General features: G+C 47.6%; 1 protein-coding gene across 4 annotated transcripts in view; it reads left to right on the top strand.

Annotated features, from left to right (window-relative positions):
* Window positions 1–20,056, top strand: part of LOC136626390 (alpha-2-macroglobulin-like protein 1) — a 209,018-nt gene that overhangs the window by 47,499 nt on the left and 141,463 nt on the right. For all 4 annotated transcript variants that reach the window (XR_010792651.1, XM_066601393.1, XM_066601391.1 and 1 more), the window contains exons 8-12: window positions 2,524–2,608; window positions 2,807–2,930; window positions 11,166–11,280; window positions 17,181–17,293; window positions 17,574–17,741. Coding sequence is in view for 3 of the 4 variants with exons in the window: in XM_066601393.1 (XP_066457490.1) it covers window positions 2,524–2,608; window positions 2,807–2,930; window positions 11,166–11,280; window positions 17,181–17,293; window positions 17,574–17,741 (605 nt within the window). In the remaining variant the exon portion in view is untranslated. The remainder of the gene's footprint in view (window positions 1–2,523; window positions 2,609–2,806; window positions 2,931–11,165; window positions 11,281–17,180; window positions 17,294–17,573; window positions 17,742–20,056) is intronic.

The following is a 20,056-nucleotide window of genomic DNA, read 5'->3' as shown; positions in this document are numbered from 1 at the left end:
ACCTATATAATGAGCGGATCGTCCCGATAAGGACGCACTCACACCAGAACCTGGGGTACTCACTCACCCTGACCTAGTGATACCAAAAACACTATCCCAATGAACACACTCCACCGTAGAACAAAAAACAGAACTTATCTTAAATAGAATGAAGAAACCCAGGATGTAAAACGAGCGACTGCTCACAGCTATGCTCTCCTGCATATCCAGAAGACTGCAGAAACAATTGAATAGCACAGATCCCAGAGTGAGGAGGAATTAAGAACCCTCCCAATTAGCCCCCAGGTGCACTTAACAAGTAAGCAGAGACAAAACCACTCCACCAGTAATCCAGAACACAACTGCACAGAGAACTCAAACTCCCAGCAAAGTAGTTTACGCCGACATAATACTTTTCTTCTTCTTCTTTGAAATTTCACTATCTATAGTCTCAGGGGACAGTGGATTGCTACTAGCAACTTCCTCAATTTCACAGAAAACTACTTTGGCAACACCTCTCTCTAGTTTGCCTTTGTAAGTGGTCTGGATCTGGTTTGAAGTCTCAGTATTGTAACCCGAGCAGACAGATAGCGTAGTCAGGAGTAGCCAAGGGTCATAACGGTGGATCAGAGTTTGCAAAACACAGGTAGCAGGCAGGTAATGTGGTCAGAGGAAAGCCAGAGGCCGGTAGCAGCTTGTACCAACCAGTAACAGTTTCTCTGCAACCAGACCAGTAACAGCTCTCCTCTTGGGAGGGGAGGTAAAAGGCACTTGGCGTCTCAGAGTGTCCCTGGCACCTCTCCCCATGCCTACAGGGGAGGAACCCTGGGTTGGCATCTTAAAGATAGCCTCCCCCAAGCCACCAGCCCCCCCTTTAGTAATGAGACTTACAGCTGCACCCACAGAATGGCCTTTAGCCCTGTTCCCCATCACCATATTTATAGCTCCACTACCAATGCCAGACCATCCACCATGCTGTCATTTTTGCAGTGGGCCCACTTAGTTTCTTTGGGCAACTTAGTTTCTTTGGGCCCACTGCAGAGCCCTTCTGGTGGCCACCCAAAAATGGGTGAGCCCCCCCCCCACCTTTTCCTCCATCTTCCTGGAATGCTTGGGATGACCTGATACTGGGCAACCCCCCCCTTCCCTAGGGTCACTGCGGTGCCCTTTTGGGGGCAACCTGACACCTTGTGACCCCTTTCTTTTTCTACAGTCCTTTTTGATATTATTAAGTCATCCGATGCCGGATGACCCCCACACTTAAAGCCCTGCTGTTAGACACCACCAGCTTGTGCCCGTCAACCCTCCTGTTATTATAAACTGGGGGTGGGCAGTCTGGATCAGGATGCCTAGCACTCTGCCTTTTCCTGTGCACTGAACCCACATTAGTGACTGGGTCAGACAAGGGGACTACCCATTCAGCTACCTCCCTCCCTTTGCTCAGAGGTTTGTCCTGTGAGGCTGACATACCTGTACTTCACCTGGGTGATCTTTACCCCACAATTATTTCTTGTTTTTAGCCCATAAGACCCATTCAATCAGGTGATTACCAAAACACAGACCGTCTAGGCCTCCAGGGGATTTCAAGTATTTTATGTACACCATTAGCCTTCCTCCCGGAGTCGCCCTCTTCCCCAGAGGAGTCAAGCTTGAAATTACTGTAACGTGCCCAGACAGAAACTCACTGCATAGAGACTGTTGAATTACCACTGTCTGCAGTTCTCTGGCAGAGGCCTGCTCTATGTTGGACACTGGGTCCTTCATATCATCACATGCTTCAGTCATACCTAGCTTGGACCCTTCAAACCAGTTATCATTTCCCAGCTTTTCCGCAAAGGGATTTGCAGCCTTAAAGATGGCCATCCTTCTCTCAACCAGGGTGAGGATCTCTCCTTTTACTTCTTGGATGGCCTGGTTGTATTGGGCCCTTCTTGTCCCACCTGAGTTGTTGGCCAGGGACCTGGCTGCCTGTAACTGCTCCTGGAGCCTCTTGATGGTACCACTGGCCTTACAGTACTCCAGGGTTCTTGAAGCCAAAGATGTTTACATCCTCTAGAGGCCACAGTGTCCCCCAGACCCTTGATGGTAGGACTGGGGTCTCCCCCAGAAGCACCTGGCCTGGCTCCAGGAGAGCTATTGCTGGAATTCGTTGCAAGCAAGGTCCGGAGGGCCACTGTCCCTCACCCTGGTTAGTCTGACGGCAGGGGTGCAGAAGGCACATCACTGTGTCTCTGGCTTGATCTTCTCAATCCCTCCTGGGTAGCTGATTGCAATACATCCCTACCCTCTGCCAGCCTACCCTGGAAAGTGGGGGTAGTGGTCCTCCCTCTAACCATAGCCCAGGACCTCACTCTTTCCTGGGTAAGAAAGAGAAAAAGTCTGAGGCCCTGGAGGGAGGCTTGGAGCTGCAAGCAACTGCACACAGGTGAACCACACCTGCCCACAGGAAGTCAGAGGATAGATAATGTAGTAGATGGTTACTATAGTTCTATATACCCTTCTCCTTGGTGTTTTCTCTTCAGTTTCTTTCTTCTCTCCCCTCAGTCCTTCCTAAGTTTGAGGTACATATTGATGTTCCATCTTCCCTCTCGATCTTGGATGAAGAAGTCCCCGTGTCTGTGTCGGGCCTGTAAGTTGTACATTTTGAATTCCAGTCCAGGAAATGTCATTTCTCCAGATCTGTCTTTTCTTGCGACCCTCCTTCTGTATATTTCCTTATGTTCCTCCAGGCTGTTCTCTGTGTTGGGTCTTCAGGACGCCCATCGTTGTCCTCAGCTGTTATATTAATGGTTGTCCTTTTCCCTTTTCCCCCTCATTTATGTTATAGATACACATACGGAGAAAGAGTGCCGGGAAACGCGACCTTTAAAATCTGTCAAAAGTATAGTTCATGGGGGAGTTCAAGTGTGAATGATAATACAGGAGACCTCTGTGAAACTCATGCTGCCAAGGTAAGAAGGCGAAGAGTGGGCCGCTTTACTGTAATGGTCTGTTCGTACATGCCCGGTTACTTGATGGCGATGATATTTGTTTACAAATGCATTTTGCTGAACATAAACTCTAATTCACAATGTGTTACTCTATGGGAGGGTACATGTAATAATAATAATAATAATAATCTTTATTTGTATAGCGCCAACATATTCCGCAGCGCTTACATAGACAGGGGGAATACAGAAAGACAAAAGTACAGAAATGACAGAACCCCAGTTACATAGTAATCAGCTGATGGAGACAATAGGGGTGAGGGTCCTGCTCCAACGAGCTTACATACTACAAGTAATGGGAGGATACAGAAGGTAAAGGGCAGGAGATGGACCCGGTATGGCGGGGTGGAGAGTGACGCATGCTATACACAGACAATGGTCAGACATTTAGCCGTGTGATGGCAGAATCGGTATGACTGCAGGAGCGGTTTATGATGGCTAGCAGGGATGGCAGTCAGTAGGTCAGGGAGCATGTTATCAGGCGGAGTACAGAGGGGTTTGTTTAGGGAATGTGGTATGCCTCCCTGAAGAGGTGCGTTTTTAGAGCACACCTGAAGTTTTTCGAGTCCTAGATTGCCCGGGTAGCCTTTGATAGCACGTTCCAGAGGACCGGTGCTGCTCTGGAGAAGTCTTGGAGGCAGGAATGAGAAGTTTGAATTAATGGGGGGCTCAGTCTGGTTTCGTTAGCAGAGCGGAGAGCCCGGGCTGGGTGATGGATTGACATGAGGGAAGCAATATAGGGGGGCACTGCACTGTGGAGGGCTTTGTGGATGAAGGTAGCAAGTTTAAATTGAATTCTGTATTTAACGGGCAGCCAGTGCAGTGACTGGCACAGGGCAGAGGCGTCTGAGTAGCGGCTGGGCAGGAAGAGGAGCCTGGCTGCCGCATTCAGGATGGATTGGAGAGGGTAGAGTCTGGTGCAGGGCAGGCCGATCAGCAACGAGTTGCAATAATCGAGTCGGGAGTGGATGAGGGCAACAGTAAGCGTTTTTAACGTGTCTACGGTGAGAAAAGAGCAGATTCTTGGGATGTTCTTGAGGTGCAGCTGACATGTTTGGGCCAGAGATTGGATGTAGGGGGTAAATGATAGATCAGAGTCGAATATGACCCCAAGGCAGCGGGCGTGCTGGGAGTTATGGTGCCACACACTGAGATGGAGATGTCAGGATGAGGTCGGTTAATGGAGGGCGGAAATACCAGTAGGTCAGTTTTAGAGAGGTTTAGTTTTAGGTAGAGAGAGGACATGGTGTTAGAGACAGCAGACAGACAGTCGGTGATGTTTTGGAGGAAAGGTGCAGAGATGTCACGGGAAGAGGTGTATAGCTGGGTGTCGTCAGCATAGAGGTGGCATTGGAGGCCAAATCTCCTGATGGTTTATCCAATAGGGGCTGTGTAGATAGAGAAAAGGAGGGGGCCGAGGACTGAGCCCTGGGGGACCCCAACAGCAAGGGGAAGAGGAGGGGAGGTAGAGCCAGCAAAGGAGACTCTGAAAGAGCTGTCAGATAGGTAGGAGGAGAGCCAGCAGAGAGCAGTGTCCTTTAGGCTGATGGAGCGAAGCATACTGAGGAGTAATTTGTGGTCAACAGTGTCAAATGTTGCGGAAAGGTCAAAGAGGATCAGTAGAGAGTAATTGCCCCTCAATTTGGCTGTCAGTAGGTCATTGGATACCCTTGTAAGGGCAGTTTCTGTCGAGTGTTGAGGTCAGAAGCCAGACTGCAGGGGTCTAGGAGAGAGTGCTCTGATAGGTAGCTTACGAGGTGGGAGTAAACCAGGCGTTCTAGTAGTTTGGAGTTGAAGGGGAGATTAGAGATTGGTCGGTAGTTGGCAGCATCTGTCGCGTCCAGAGTCAGCTTCTTTAGCAGCGGGGATATGATGGCGTGTTTGAAAGAAGAGGGAAAGATGCCAGAGGTCAGAGAGAGGTTGAATATAGTGGTGAGATGGGAGATGACCACTGGGGAGAGGGAGCGCAGGGCCCCAGGGAAAGCAGGAGTCGGGGGTCCCTGCAACGTATCCCACAACCCCTATTCCTGCCGACTTGCCTCCACTCCTGGCTAACCCCAGGCAGGCAACTGGGCGACTCAGCACTAGCAGACCAGACTAGGTCAGTGGAGATGCAGCAGGCTGCCATGGCAACAGGAACGCGGCGCCGGGCAGCATCCGCCATGCTCCTAGCACCTCTGCACCGTATAGGAGCCGAGCGGCCAGGGGTGATGACCAGCGAAGGAGTCCCCCTGCATCGCGCACCCGCAGCAGGGGTGACAGCGTCTGCTGTGCGGGCACGGCGATCCCGATAGCAGCCCATCCTGACAGTGAGCAGGAGCTAGATGCAGTGCTGACAAGACTAGGGTCAGGGCCAGTATGGGATTGGGAAGTTATTTCCTGATGGATGTCATCAATTTTCTTTTTGAAGTAAGCAGCCAGCTCTTCAGAACTGAGATCCGCCACAGGGGGCTGCGCTTTAGGGCTGAGAAGGGAGTGAAAAGTATCAAAGAGCCATTTAGGGTTGTGCGATCCCTGTGAGTGGGAGAGGCTGTGAGTTGAGAGAGACCAAGGGAAGAGGTGAGCGATAGAAGCTGAGAGGCAGATGGGGAGTTGGGGTCATTAGTGGAGATGTTAAAATCACCTAAGATGAGGGTTGGAATTTCGCAGGATAGGAAGTGGCGGTGCCAGGCAGCAAAGTGGTCCAAAAACAAGCGAGGAGCACCTGGGGGAGCGGTAGATAACTGCTACTCGCATGGACAGCGGGTGGAAACCATAGTGTATGTACCTCAAATAATGGAAAAGTGAGTGAGGGTACAGGGGGGATGACCTGGTTGGTGCATTTCGGGGAGAGAAGATCACCTATTCCTCCACCACGCCTGTCATCTGGTCTCGGGGTATGGGAGAACTGCAGGCCATTGTAGGACAGTGCAGCAGGGGAGGCCGTGTCAGGCTGCTGTATCCACGTTTCTGTGAGAGTGAGCAGATTTAAAGATTTAGCAGTAAAAAAGTCGTGGATGGTGGGTAGTTTTAAAAAAATGCTGACTGGCACTTCTAGAACGCATATTTAAAGGAGTCAGGGGAAGGCATGCATGGGCTAACAGTGGGGCTTGAGGGTTTTCTTAGTGAGTCAGGTAGGCGGTAATAGTTAGGAGCAGTGGAGGGTGGGCTAGGATTGGGAGAGATATCCCCAGCAGCTAGTAGCAGCAGAATAGAGAGGGTTAGCAGATGGTTAGGACATTTATGAGGGCGACTATTATGTTTGTTAGTGGCATTAGGGGGTTTGAGGCTAAGCAAGAAGGTAAAGAGTCCATGCGAGCTGTGCATAGGTGAGGACAGGAGGGAGGGACTGATGTGAATAGAGTGCTCCAGAAGTTGGCACTTGAAAGAAGTTCTGAAACTGAAAGCAAGGATGAAAACAGAGGTGACAGCATTAGCGATAGCTTGGAAGTGTAAAGCAGTTAGGCAGAGTTTGTAGCCTACCTGTCTCCTACCCTGTCAAACTGCCATAGTCAAACTGCATCATTCTTCATCCAGCCATACTTAATACAGCTCATATTCGCATGGCATGCATGCTTACACTGATATTATAGTTAGAGTTAAAGGTACGACTAGGAAGCAGCTGGGAGTGGCTAATCAGGTTCCAATTGACTAGCCAGCTGACTTTAGCATTGCAAACCTAGTGACCAAAAGGGGGGGGGGGGTGAAATTTATTGCTCTCCTTAGATAAGGAAAGCATCTCAACAAGGATGAGTGAAAGATGCCATTTGAGGGAGGTGGATGGCAGAAATGACTAAAGGTGAAGTTTCATTTAGCCATAAATGAACATTCCAATGCAAACAGATGAAATGCAAAATACACAATTCACAGCAAGCAAGCAGCACAGAGGTTTTAAGTGGAGGAAAATACTTAAACATTGCATAATAACTGAGCATAAACTCTCTTAAAATGACAGAACTCTAAATATCTACTGCAACCCAAAACATCCATCTTATACCGACACATACATTGCCTTCACTTCATCTTGGCAGCAGCAAGGCGCGTGACTTTTCCCATGACTATCTGGTATCACTTGCAGAGAAAGAAGTCCACGGCAGCACAGCAGGATGCATGACAAAGATCTCAATAGAGATTGAAACGTTGCATGCATGGGTGCTATGGAGGAATAAACAGACGGTTTTACTTGCATCCTGCTGTGCTGCCGTGGACTTCTTTCTCTGCATTTCCCTCGAGTCTTTGGATCCAGACTCTTGCTGCGGCCTGCACTTTATTATTGGGTCCCACCATATCGGTATTTGGAGAAGTGCTGTTTGCAAACCTTTATTATCTGGTATCACTTGACTGTGGCATAACCCTTTTATCTAGGGTTGCTGCCTGGCCGGCAACTCGTCAGCCCAGACGGTGTAGTGGCCCACAACACCATCCCGGTCCCCTCCATAAATGTCATATATGATTTGTCCTATGTAGATGCACTGTGCAAAGCTTGTCTTGTCATATCCAGTGTGTGTGTTGCACAGCTGCGGTGCTTGAGAGATTAACATGTAGATGTCTGTTTGTCTTGTCATGTGGTACAAGTGATGTTATAAATGTGAGTGCTTGAGAGCGGGAAGGAGAGATCCATGTTGACTGCTACAGAGTGCTAACATAGAGACACATGGAAGCACCTTCAGCTTCCATGTAGGTGAAGATGGAGGAAGAGGAGCGACATCCCATTGCATTTGGAGTGTGGATGTGGGAGGAGCGAGTCGCGTCATTAGAGAGAGAGCGAGAGCCCCATAGTCCTGTGCGGCCGTCCATAGTCAGGATCACCACACAGAGGAACTTTATTGTGACACCCACACGTCTGCTGTGCGGGGTGTTTATTGGCTAAGCCTTCTTTAATAATTGTCTGCCAGAGGGTCTGCGGAGTGACCCCTACTCTCCTTCCTCCTCTGGAGTGCTCCCAATCCAGGATCGGTGACATATAGATAACGTGGACTGTAAGACCGTATTCATCCTATGTATCCTCCCTACCTCCGAGCTTTAGCCTGCTAAGGTTTTAACCCCTTCATGACATGGCTTATTTTGGGCTTAAGGACGCAACAATTTTTGGCGGATTTTCTTCTCCGTTTATCAAAAGCCATAACTTTTTTATTTTTCCGTCGACGCGGCCGTATGAGGGCTTGTTTTTTGCGTGGCGAACTGTAGTTTTTATCGATGCCAATTTTGGGTACATAGACTATATTGTAAAATTTTTTATTTTTTTTTAATGATAGCAGAGAGAGATAACGCATCAATTCTGCCATAGATTTTTTTTTTTTTTTTTTTACACCGTTAATCATGCAGCATAAATGAGACTTTCCATTTTTTCTGCAGACCGGTACGGTTACAACGATACCAAAATTCTAACATTTTTTTTAGGTTTTCCCACTTTTCTGCTATAAAAACCCTTTTTTTTGGAAATCTTTTTTCTATTCTAAATTGCTGCATTCACGTAACTTTTTTTTTTTTGATGTACAGAGCTCTATGAGCGCTTATTTTTTGAGAGATGAGCTGTAGATTTTATTGGTACCATTTTGGCATACATACGGCTTTTTTGATCACTTTTATTGCGTTTTTAGTGAGGCAAAATGCTAAAAATGAGCATTTTGCCTCAGTTTTTTAGCTTTTTTTTTAGCGTTTTTTTCCGTGCACAGTCAAAAGCATGTGCAACTTATTGTACGCATTGTTACGGACGCGACAATACCAAATATGTGGGGTTTTATTTTATTTTTTTACCTTTTTTTATGCTAATCTTTGAAAAAGCATAAAAAATGGTTTTTTTACTCTTTTTTTAAAAAATTTTTTTAATTCATTTTTTAAATCTTTCTTTTTTTTACACTGTTTGTGTCCCTCTGAGGGACTTTAATCACTGCCCTGATGATCGCTGTCATAAGGCATGGCAGAGCTACTGCTCTCCCATGCCTTATCGCTCATACAGCGATCCTAGGCATAGGCAATACAGGACGCCAGTGTCTGGCGTCCTGTTGCCATGGTGACAGGCCGGGCTCTCGCGATGACATCGCGAGTTCCGGCCGGAGACACAGAGGGAGCCGCGCTCCCGCTGTGAACTCTTTCCCTGCCGCGATCTACTTAGATCGCGGCAGGGAAGGGGTTAACAGTGGCGGGCGCATCTCCGATGTCCCCCCGCTGTTGCAGCGAGACGCCAGCTGTGACTGACAGCCGGCTCCCGCTGCGGGATAGTGCTGGATCATATGTGATCCCGCGCTATCTCCAGGACGTAAGTTTACGCCCTGTTGCGGGAAGTACCCCGCTCCCAGGACGTAAACTTACGCCCTGCAGCGGGAATGGGTTAAAGTGAATTGTACCTGCACTACCTGTTGTAAGAAGTTTATTACCTAAGTAAAAGTTATACCAGGCCCTAATTGTTCCTGGGGACCCAAGGTACTATACACAAGTCTCTGTGTTCATTTCTCTGCCGCGTAGCATACCGGTGTGTGGGAACGGTGGCATCACGAGTGATAAGTACTTCTACTCCCCCCATCCTGTTTATTGGCATTTCCTATCATAGGGGTGTCGAAGCTGGCCTGCGATTCTACACTGGCCTTGGCTGTGTCATACCTCTGGGATCAGAGCCTGGTAAGTGCCGCCATGACAAGCCAGCACTTATCCCTCCCAGCTCTACACATTAGCCAGGTGCCCAGGGTCACCCATATGGGGTGCTGGCCTAGACCACCTGCAACCGGGCAGCAACAACACTGTATCTAGTATGTCATTCACCCTTTCTCTTGTTCTCCCCATGCTGCTGTAATCAGCGGCTGTGATCTTTTACCGCTACTGAGAGCACTTTTACAACTGGGAGCCCTTCTACTGCTGGGAGCACTATTACTACTGGGGGCACTTTTACGACTGGGAGCACTATTTCTTTTGGGGATACTACTAGGAGCACTACTACTATTGGGGCCACTACTGAGGGCACTATAACTATTGGGGCTGCTGCTGGGGGCACAATTAATACCAGGAATGCTGCTGGGGGCACCATTACTCTTGGGGCCGCTACTAGTGGCACTATAACTATTGGGGACGCTGATGGAGGTGCTATGACTAGTTGTGGCCCACTAGAATAATGGAGGTAAAAACATATGCCATGATGAGCCACGGCCCCAAACTACACTTCTTTTTATCTTGGCTGGTATTTGTTTTGTGACCATGGTGACAACACTGGTTACATGACATACTTATCCGCAGGCTCTGACCTCTAACACTCCATTGGATGATCACTTTTTCAGACAGGACACTCTACATAATAGGTGTCATTTACAGGGGTCGTCCCACATCTTATTGAGCCTGCCCCCCCCCCCCCGCTCTGTAACCTGTGCCTTACACATCAGCATAAGATTTTATATAACATTATTGACTTAACATAACAACATAACAGTGACCACCCTGCAAGGCCTTGCATAATTAATGGCGCCATATTTAATACCGCTTGGAATATTGGCTTTTTTGTGTACGTAAAGGTCCCACTTCATCCCACCCTAGCCAGGGATTTTACATAAAAACGTCCCAGGGGAACGAGTCCACTTACAAATGTTCCCAGCATCAAGATCCAGTTCCTTCTGTGCAACTCGAACCTCTTTGGCACCTCCACCTTGGTGTCAGACAATTGTAGTGAGGGAGACTTCCTCTTCCATATGCTGTAGGAATCTTCACCCCAGTGGTTTGGCTGGTCCTCCATTAGGCACCACTTCTCCATTTACGACACCCGGTTCTTCAGGTCGCTCTCATGGTCTTCTTGAGGGAAAAGCATGCAGCACTTCTCCCTTACACTACAATGATAAGCTCCAAAGATAAAGGCCAGGTAGAATACATAGGGCACTGACAGCTGAAGGAGTTGACTGCTAATGGCAAACTCTTGGATTCCCTAAAAATCAGGTAGAGGAGGGTCCTTCCTAAGAAGAGTCTAGCCTGTCATCTGGTAATTCTGTTAGGACACCAGAAAACTGCACATTTTCCTGTAACCGTGAGGTCAAGAGCTCACAACTGCAATTACAGGGGAAAACAGCCCTGACAAGGGACAACTATGTGGTCAGCACTACATCTTGTTGTCAGGATCACATGACTAATGCTGCAGTGCTTCCATGAATACTGCATCTCAGGAATCATTGCTGTTGATCGATCCAGATCAGTCAGTGCAGAGGATGGACTCTGAAGTCCTGACATCATTTCTTCTCTCCACAGATCGACAGCTCCGGGAAGCTACAGTCAGTGGTGAAATTATCACATTTCAACCTGCGAAGTTCAGACTACGCAAGAGAACTTCAGGTGGTGGCATCCCTGGAGGAAGAAGGGACAGGTAATAAGTTACTATTGATGATCACAGGATGGACTTCCTTATAGGAAACCTACCATCAAAATTTCATTAGCCGTTCTGCAGCTTATCCCGAGGTTTGCTCGTTCAACAGGAAAAAGTACATTACAGTTTTGTACAGAGAAGATTCTACTTCAAACATCTGTAGCTCTGGTTCTATCATAGCTATAGACTTGTGTCTCCTCTAATTTCCACCTCTTGGCAACGTTCAGCATACATGTATATCAGATGTGTATAGGGTTTTTAGGGAGTGGGCTCGGGAGCCAAGTCTGCATCCTATAGGGTGGGTGTCAGTTGCCTTTGATACTCAACATTTGGCCACAACAAGCACAATTGGAAATAACTCTGATTGCAGCTGTTAATCATTTAAATGCCACTGTGTTCTAACAGCAGCATTTAATTGGCCCGATCAGCAGTAACATGGCTTGAACAGTCCCTCTGAGATAAGATCACAAGGTGCCTTTCAGGTGTCATGGCAGCTAGTGGCCTTGTGAAGTTTCGCAGACCATGAATATTGGCCTATTAAACCCTGCCTGGAGCAAAACTTATTGGGTTGCCTGCAGGAATAGAATAAAGTATATTACAATACTGAAGTGTTTAGCCCCTCACTTCAGACAGACTTTGGCCACTCCCCAGGGCTGTGTCCTATTGCACAACCATGGCACTCAGTGGCCAGGAAACTTGCTCCAATCGGTGCTCAGCATGCCAAAGTTTCAGCTCTTCCATTGGCTCCCGCTGTTGCTCTTCATTCTTGGCTCATCGTCTTCCTGTTTCACCTGGCCTCATCTTATTATTCAAGGAGGGACATTTAGTCCCTAGCAAAGACCTTTTTTGAGGCAGTGGGTTTGGCAGTTAGAGCAGTTTTCGCCTCTACCTGAGTCAGTAAGGCCTCTACAGAATAGGCCAAACAACTGAGCAAAGGTATTCTTCCAGGTTTCATCTGGAAACATTAGCAGACATTGCGCATCAGATAAGCCAAGTGGGAAAGTTTATCTGTAAAGCTTCCCTGGATGCGGTGAGGCTCTTAGCTCATGCTTCGGTGGCTTCAGTAGCTAAAATCCTAGGACGCAAATGCCTCCTCCAAAAAGTCCTTAACAAGCATTCTTTTTGTTGGCGCATAACTGTTCGGCGCTAAACTGAATGAGATCATCTCTGACCCCACAAGTGGAAAAAGTTCTCACCTGCGACAGAACAGATCCAGACGTCCGATAGCTCCACAGAAAAAACAACCTCAATTTTGTTCCATTCGCCGTCCCAGTCCTCGCATCTCGAAGCCCCCTTTTAAACCAACACTTCCTGGCATCCACAAACACAACCTGTAAAGTCATTCTTTGCAAAGTCTTCCATATGAAGGGTTGTCCCCAACCAATTCATACAGGGTGGGGGGGATGACTTTTCCTATTCAGTTAGACTTGGTTAGCCTACGTTTCAGACACCTGGGTTTGGGAGGTTGTTTCAGAGGGTTATGCCATGAAATTCTGGAGCTGAAGAAGCGATCAAGGTTCGTACCGCAAATTCTAAAGTCTCCTTTAAAGGCCAGTGCCTTTGCTCATGCAATACACAACCTATCATTGCAAGGCATCATTGTTCCATTTCCTCCTTCTCAACGCTCTACAGGTTTCTATTTCAACCTATTCATGGTATCCTAGAAGGATGGCACTATCAGACCCGTTCTGGACCTGAAGAAGTTTAATCAGTATGTGAAGGTCCATCACTTCCGCATGGAGTTGCTGATATCAGTCATTGCATCCACGGAACTGTAGGAGTTTCTGTCCTCCATTGACATCAAGGATACCTATCTTCATGTGCCTATCTGTTGCACTCATCATCTTGACACTCGGCACAATGCCCGACACTCGTCCCTGCACATACTCACTCCTGTGCTGTCACAGAAATATCGCTGGCTCGCTCACAGAGTGGCTAGCAGGGGGCTGGGGTGACTGGAGGAGATTTCACTCCTCGCTCTCCCCCGTCCCTCTCCATTCACTTAACACAGCAGCCGTTCAGTACTGAACAGCTGCTATTTACACTGAATGATCATCGTTCCGGATTTTCTGCAACTTAAACGATGAGCAATGATGATCGTTCAGTGTAAATAGCAGACGTTTAGTACTGAATGGCCGCTATGTTAAGTGAACGGAGGGGGGCAGAGGAGAGCGAGGAGTGAAATCTCCTCCAGCCGCCCCCCAGCTGGCCACTCTGTGAGTGAGCAAGTGATACTCGCTCCTTTGTGACAGCACAGGAGTGAGTACATCAGGGACGAGTGTCGGGCATCATTTGCCTCACAGTCATCCCGTACAAATGGGGCTTTAGAGTGGAATAAAGTCTGATCAAATGAAAGCTTACTTCAGACAATGGTGATGTTATCACAGGATTAACCAGGCTCAACAGGTCTTTTACAGAGAGGTTTATAGGCCATATAATAATACACTCACGGAAAATCAAATTATACAATCATTATAGTTTATATTAGTGGCCGCAAAGACACAAGATGGCGGGCTGCAAATGGCCACTTTTATACATTTTCACCACAGCATTTTTCCTTATTAAATCTTCTGTCCTTCCTACAGAAGGATCTGGATAAGGGCTTGAGACTTAGTTCCTTAAAAGGACAAGTATCTGCTCCTTCAATACTTTTCCAAGGCCCACTGGCCTCAAAGTCGACCGTACATACTTTCCTATAAGGGATCGCGCATGCTGCTCCTCCATACCATTCTTTTGTGCCACCTTTGGACACTAATCCTGTACGGATGCGCTACAGTCTCATCCATCCAGCCATTGAGGGAGGTTCCAGCTTATCTTTTGACCTGGAAGGTGGCCTTCTTGGTAGCGGTCACCTCCATCTGTTGGGTTTCCAAGCTTGCAGCATTGTTGACCAAACAACCGTTCACCGTCTTTGATCAAGACAAGGTGGTCCTACGTTCGGTCCACTCCTTTCTGCCTAAAGTGGTATCAGCATTCCATCTTTATGAGGACATCATTCTGCTATCATGTTGCCCCAGTTCACCCAAGAGAACGCGCTATTCACAAACTACATCTTGTGCGATCCTTGCGGACCTACCTTTCACCGATGGCTTCTTTCAGACGCTCTGACTCTCTGTCCATGATTCCTCATTTCCGCACTTCCGTGGCCTGCCCGGTCACCAGATTTATCACTAATAGAGGCCTACTGGTTCACCTTACTCTCTGCTTCTGCATTCTCGCTATTGATTTTCTCATTCTGCTACACAGCACTGGCGTCACCATTATCATTTACAGTAAAAAGCATAAACTCCCATTTCAACCGCAGCAGGTGTTATTGGTGGAGAAGAGTGTTGGTGATAACCAACGTGATCCAAGTTACCTACTACCACTCTCACCATCCGTAGCTCCCTCTAGCATGCTGCACTAGTGCTGCATACTTTATTTCCGGAGGTCCGCGGCATCACACTATCATCGCGGCTTCATTACACCATAAGTGCCAGAGTTTATGGAATAACTACACAGAATACGGTATATAACTTTCTATCTGATGTACCTTTTTCTTGCACACAGCGCCTCTATGAAGTGCATCATCCCACCGCTACATATATGTTACCCAGCACATCCTGTACTCTTCCTGATAATTAACCCTTGCATAAGTAGTAAACCATATTAACTGTCATAGTCCGCAAAGTCCATAAAGTCTTTCAAACGCAAACTTAGTCATTGTAGGCCAACCTTGCATATCTGGCAGCTCTGTATCCAGGTTGCTGTCATCTACTTTGGGACCACCTCCCGGCAGGAAGGGAGCCTCCTTCTCCTTCCACGTAGTTTGTTGCTGTCGGCCCTCTGGTCATCAGGGCTAGTGGCCTCCTCTTGCACTGTTCTCCGAGCATAGGGACAGCACCCTGGTCACTGAGCTCACTGGCCTCTGCAACATACTCTGCGGATTCTTCTTTGTTCTCCCTTCTCCAGTCCTTGGGCTGTTTTTTCTCCATCACACTCTACCTCCTGTTCTTATAGTCAAAATGGCCACCATGCGCATCTCCCAGTGGGTGAGGATTATCCCCATTCACTATGCCTATTGTGGGGGGCACTTATGGGCAGTGACATGCTAGCCACATCATCGCCAGCATCACTATAGGGCCGGAACCCCTCTTACAGCTTTCATGAGGCTTCAGTAAAATGGTGCCTTGCGTCCTTTCTCTTCCTCACCTTCCCGGCCATATCTCCCCGGGCCAGCAGATGGCGCCAACCAGTGTAGTGCCCTAGAGTAGGGGGCTCTCCGGCACTTCAATATCTGTCTCCTGTGGTGTGCATGTGTCTGTACTGGTAAGTGTAACAGACTGTCTGTTATTAAGTGTATTGGCTCTGTCTGGGTTAATGTTAGGTCATTTGTCTGGTGCCTGTTATCCTAACCTCATGTGTCTTGTCAGTTACCAATAGCAGGCCTAGGATTGGCTAGGTAGCTCTCCCCATAGCTTCGGGTTGGTTGTAGAAGCAACTATAAAAACCCAGAGCATGGGGTGAGAGGGGAGAGAAAAAGAAGGAAAAAGGGGACTTAGGATAATGGAGGAGAGTTTAAGTAGAGCCTAAGCAAGCCAGGCTCAAGTCAAGCTCTGTAAGCCAGAGTGGAGTCTTTTTCATTCTTGCTGGAGGAAGAATTCCAGACAGGACAGACCCCTCGGAGCTCAGAGAAGAGAAGTTTTCACAATTGTAATCTTACAGAAGAATCCTGAGATAACTTAGATTGACGTACGCATCTTCTAGAACACAGAGAAGGAGAAACTTTTTATATGTGTTTACCGCTAACTGCTAAACTGTTGGAATTACTGCTGATCGGAAACTACAAAGCTGAAACTGTTTGTCAAAATCATTTGAAAGCATGGAGTAAACTGTGTACCTTCAGTTTACGTTATGAAAGCTGGTGTGGACTCTTTATGTTCAACCCGACCAGATCATTTTCTACTCAAAGGTACTGGCTCCATGAGAACAATTCAGTTACCTGCTATTGTTACTGTTATCTCTATTTGCCACTGCCTGCAGCTGGGCCAGGCTGCATCTAGTCACAGCGGAGTGGGACAGTAGAGCCACTATTGACATCTTACTTTCCCCACCGTCTCTCCACAAAGGACTGCGTCCATTTGCTGCACCAGTGTCTTTACCTGCTCCTCGTGCCTGCTGAGTTCTGGGCAGGGTACAGGGCTAAATGCCAGCACCAACCTGGTTTTTCAATGATACCTGCAAGCTTCCTCTTCAATGCTCCATGTCCTCCTGCTGGCCAGGGTCCGGATCAAAAGGGGTGGAGCTTGACTTTGTGGCTGACAGCCACCAGTTAGAGCAGCCACATGCCACTGTCCCATGTAAGAAAAGTTCAGGGCCCTGTTCACCCCTAGCATAAAAATGTCTGCTGCTTTCTCATAGACTTTATAATATATGACTTTGCCATTTTCAAGATCTCTGCTTGCTGTCAGAGTAAAATGATTATTACATACATCCAGATGCCACTCTTACTTAGTACTGCACCCAAATTTGCAAGTCTCATTAGATAGGAGAGCTGTGATACAATCCATGAGCTGCGCATCTATGTCAGTAGGAGAGTGATCTGCATAAAAATACTCTCATTCACTTGTAGTAAGCAGATATCTTGAAAACAGTCTGAAACTGAGACAGAAAGTTACAGAATGTTTCATTTTACAAGGATAAAGCTTTGTTTACAGGAAACTGAACACTGGCGGTGTCTGAACCTTGCATAGGACCTTCCATCTAATCATAGGACCATCACATTACTGAGCCAGCAGCGTAGTGGGGGGTGGAGGGGTCCGAGGAGGTCTCAGGTGCGGGGCCATCTATCCATATCATCTTAGTTGACGCCATATGTAAAGTTTGGGTTGTTTCATCAAGTTTCTTCTTCTTTTCCTCAGAAGTAAAATTTAGTGCTCCTAGAAAGACAATCCAAATCCAATCCCAGCTCACCAAGCTGTCATTCCAAAGGTGCAAGAAGTACTACCAGCTGGGGGCCCTGTATTCATGTAAGGTGAGTGCACAGTGGCTACAAACAGCATATGCCGCTCTAGAGGGCCCATCCTGTCCTGCATTTCACAAATAACTAATTAATGTGTATTAACACTATGCAATGCTTCGTTTCCCCTCTGGGGGAGCTGCAGGCAACTTGAACATTTACTGTCAGGTTTTCCCACAGTTATAGCTGATTGGTGGGGACCCCAGCAGAGGAACTGTGATTTGGTTATTGTCAAGACTCCCTTCTAAGAAGTAGGGATTGTCCTAATATTGTTTTTGCACTTTGTTGACCACAGTTGGTGCTGGAGTCATATGATAGAAAACGTCTCAGCGGTAAAAAGGTTCATCTCAGCATCCCCAAGAAAGAAGGCACCAGTGAAGAAACGTACATAACGGATTCCGCAGGGAAGGTCTCATTCCAGCTACCTACCTCTGAATGGAACAAAGGTTCCATTTCATTACAGGTAAGTCTAGAGCACCCGCTCAGCTTAATCTATCAACCTGACAGTGAGTCACACCTCACAGAAGGCTCTGCACTGGGGGCCACCTGTCTACGACTCTACGTCTTATTTGCCCTATAGTTCTGCTGAAAGACAACTGCAGGTGATAAAGGTAAGTTGATGGCAGGTGGGAGTTTTCGCAGCTTGCTTTGTATAGGCCTGCAGACATTGTTGCTATCACTGGCAGAGTGCTTGGCTTTTGGGGTGGTAGATAGTCCAGGGGACTATAGTTGTACAGAGTCTTAGGCCTCATGTCCACGGGGAAAATCAGGCCCGCTACGGATTCTCCATGGAGAATCCGTAGCGGGTCCCTCCTGCCCCGCAGACATGAGCGCTTAAAATAAGAAATTACCCACAGCGGACCGGGCAGATCTTCTTCTTCTTCTTCACGGCCGGATCTTCTTTTTTCAGCCGGCGGATGTGCTCGGCACGCCACATCCGCCAGGCCGAAGAAAGAAGATCCGACCGTGAAGAAGAGAAGAACTGCCCGGTCCGCTGTGGGTAAGTTATTCTTATTTTAGGTCTCCCGCGGATCCGGATGGCTTCCATAAGCTTCAATAGAAGCCTGCGGGAGACCCTCACGAAAATGGAGCATGTCCATTTTTTTTCATGCTCCATTTTTTAAAATTCCCTTTTATTGACCATCCGCGAGTATTTATCTACCCGCGGGTGGTCAATGCATCCCTATGGGTGATCCGCTGCAGATTTTAAATCCTATTTTGCCCGTGGAGATGAGGCCTTAGAGGTCATGCAATGCTCCTTGGGAAAAGGCTTTGCAAGTGAGTGATGAAATAATGCAGCACTGTGCAATTTCCAACCTTCTAACAGGCTTTACAGCATGCCTAGGGTGTAAGCCAATGCCTCGAATCAGAGGATGGACAAATTCTGGAGGTAAAGAGTTGTGATAAGAAAGGACAACTGTCACGGTAAACGCTGTCACCAATCTGTGATATACGGCACCCAGGGGCAGACCATAGGGTGAACCCATGCAAGATGGAGCTTAAATTGCATCAAAACAGTCTTGCATGCCCCAAAACACTTCCCTGCCACCACTGAGTGTTCACTGACAGGTAGGTTAGTCACCTCGGGTGTTGATTACGAACCTCTGGTTTACAGCAGCCCAAGCACCAGTACTAAACCTTTGGGGTTTATGGGTCACTTAGAGCCCAGGGACAGACTAATATATTTTTAAGCTTTATTCTAAAAAAGTTAGCAGTGCTTATACAAGAACATTACAGACGATTTTCCCGATGATAAACCCCCAGAACAGGCGTTTAATGGCACTCAGATAGGCAAATCTGATATCAATGGAGAAAGAAGCTCAAAAAGTTTTGTTGCAAAACATCCAAAATGTTTTCTACATCAGAGGTGATCAATGTGAGCCCCCTTTGTCACTCGACATGCATGGAGTCTATTATCAAGTTCCTGCCATAGACATTGTAGCGGATCATGACTGACTGATGCAATGGCTTCTGGCATGCAGACTTGCAGATCATGGTGAGTGATAAAGATGGCATGTAGATTCTATCTAATCACAAGGTGTAAGGTCCGGGGAACATGGAGGCCAGGGAAGAAGTGCCCTATCAACACCTGCATGACCAATCTATCTGTTTGGTAGTCGCTGCTCACTTCTGATTTCAATGTGAAAATGGGGGGCACCCGTCCTGTTGGGATTTCGTCTTCCATCTGCGGAAAAAATCATATCTGTAAGATGTCAAGGTACAAAATCCCTGTGACAAAATAAGGCTCTGTACACTTTCCTAAAAGTTATAGTGCAAAACACATTGACCTGGAAGGAGTGGCGTATACGCCCCACGTAGGTTGGTGGGTTTACCCTCGCCCACATTCTGACATTACGTTTGGTAAATGCGGCTTCATCACTAAAGACTCTGCGAAACTGCTTTCTCCTCCCTGACCATCTACTGAAAAGCTGTCTTTCCTTCACGTGCGAGTAAGCTGTATTGTCTTCAAGTATACAGTGGAGTTCACCAGTCATTCCCTGTTCCCAGTGATTGAACTTTCAAGTTCAATTTGTGTATGTGGACTCCCTTTATTCTACCCCCGGGTAATCAACGGTGTGAAGGAATGGTGGCGTCACGCGTGACAACTCATCCAGTCAACTACACTTATCCAGGTAAACGCCACTCAGTGCATTGGCCAAGGTTCTGTGTGTCCCTCTGGGGAGGAGTCTGGTAGTGCCACCGTGACAAGTGACAACTCTACCCCCGCCAGCTCCTCAACGTGGGCCTCGTGTCTCGGTCGCCGTGGGGCACCACAGA

This window comes from Eleutherodactylus coqui, chromosome 4, assembly GCF_035609145.1.
Source record: "Eleutherodactylus coqui strain aEleCoq1 chromosome 4, aEleCoq1.hap1, whole genome shotgun sequence".
NCBI lineage: Eukaryota > Metazoa > Chordata > Amphibia > Anura > Eleutherodactylidae > Eleutherodactylus > Eleutherodactylus coqui.
This window is presented reverse-complemented; position numbering and strand designations above follow the sequence as displayed.